Source organism: Limulus polyphemus, unplaced genomic scaffold (genome assembly GCF_000517525.1).
Source record: "Limulus polyphemus unplaced genomic scaffold, Limulus_polyphemus-2.1.2 Scaffold910, whole genome shotgun sequence".
NCBI classification, from domain to species: Eukaryota; Metazoa; Arthropoda; class Merostomata; order Xiphosura; family Limulidae; genus Limulus; species Limulus polyphemus.
This window is the reverse complement of record NW_013666520.1, coordinates 365543-367122: the sequence shown is the minus strand read 5'-3', so window position 1 is coordinate 367122 and position 1580 is coordinate 365543. Positions and strand designations below refer to the sequence as shown.

Here is a 1580-nt window from a genome sequence, read left to right as displayed (position 1 = left end):
AAACCTTAAGATTGAATAAAAAAAAATTGATATTTTTGCATATGAAAGCATTGTAATGTTTACTGATAACCTGCCAAATTTCGTTAACACATGCTTACTAATTTAAAAGTTAAAAATAGCATGAAAACTATAACAAGCGCACAATTGTTATGAGGTCAGTCCCAGGGACTGAGCCTGTGTTGAAAGAGTTAAGTAAAGCTTGTACCAATGTATGTACTCAAATTAAAAATCTTATGAGAAACTAAATTAGAAATTAAAAGCAGAACTTACCCTTCCATATACAGGATTAGCTGCAGCAAGAACACTACATCGAGCATTAAGCTTAGCATGGATTCCTGCCTTTACAATAGTCACTCTACCCTGTTCCATAACCTCGTGGATGGCAGTTCTATCAATGTCTGACATCTTATCAAACTCATCAATACAGACAACACCTCTGTCACCTAGTACCATGGCTCCAGCTTCTAGACGTCGCTCACCTACATTTAATACCGGTGTACATTTTAATCATTTTGAAATATACAAACTCTATCATGATATTTATTAAACTTACCGAAATAATGCTATATTTTTCAAAACACCAGACTGTCTGTAGAGCTAAAAATGAGTTTGTAGATGTTTAATTTTCCAGGTTTCAAACATATTATTCTCAAAATCTATAACTATTTATCTAATTGCATTGAAAGCTTTTAACTTCATCAAAAATATATGAAAAGCAAGTTACAAAACCAAGGGTTAAAGTAACATACCTATAGTAACTATTAAATTATTAAATAAAAATCTTAATATACATCAGATCTCTCCAGGATTTGAATTCCTCTTTTTAGAGAAAGTAATTCAAAAAATTATAGGAATTCAAGTACATTAGCTATCACTTCCCAGCAAATATTGCAAACTGGAGCATGGTGAGTCAATCGACTAATCAACATAATCAATTATCTATAAGCTGATATTACACAGGTTATTATCACATCCAATCGGTTGATCAAAGATATTTTTAATTATTAGAGTTTCAATTATTCAAATAATCAATTAATTTGACATTCCAATTACATCGTTTGTCATGAAAGTAATCAATCTAATTTAGAATTTCAGATTATGACTATTTTTCATTATTCCAACTTTCCTAAATTTGGTGGCTTAACTACTTAATACAATATTTTTAGCATTTCTTAATTATTATTTGTTTAGAAAGCATAGCTAAAAACGGTAAATTCCACAACATACAGTATTATAACATACAGCTGGACTATATAATCAATAATCTATGAGCAGCAATTACGTCAATTAATGTCACCTACTAAATGATTAATCAAAATTCCAGTTATATCAATTGTCATGAAAATAATCAACTAACTGAACTTAGTGTTTCTGATTATTACTAATTTCAATTTTTTCAACCGTACAAATAATTGAAATATTGCTACCAAACCTGTCTTTGACATGGCAAAACTACTAAGGCTACCTGCCACTGTCACCAATTTTAAACTGCTGACTAGAGGGGAGGCAAATGGCTTGTAGCACTAACAGCCAACCTTTTTTTCTTGTGTGTGTGTGTGTGTGTGTGTGTGTGTCTGTTG

At 30.9% G+C, this 1580-nt stretch overlaps 1 protein-coding gene across 1 annotated transcript in view; it reads right to left on the bottom strand.

Moving 5' to 3' along the window:
- The window catches only part of LOC106461186 (DNA replication licensing factor MCM3-like), a 33186-nt gene that overhangs the window by 11936 nt on the left and 19670 nt on the right, over positions 1-1580 (bottom strand). The window contains exon 10 of the mRNA XM_013920981.2: positions 271-479. Coding sequence (XP_013776435.1) covers positions 271-479 — 209 coding nt within the window. The remainder of the gene's footprint in view (positions 1-270; positions 480-1580) is intronic.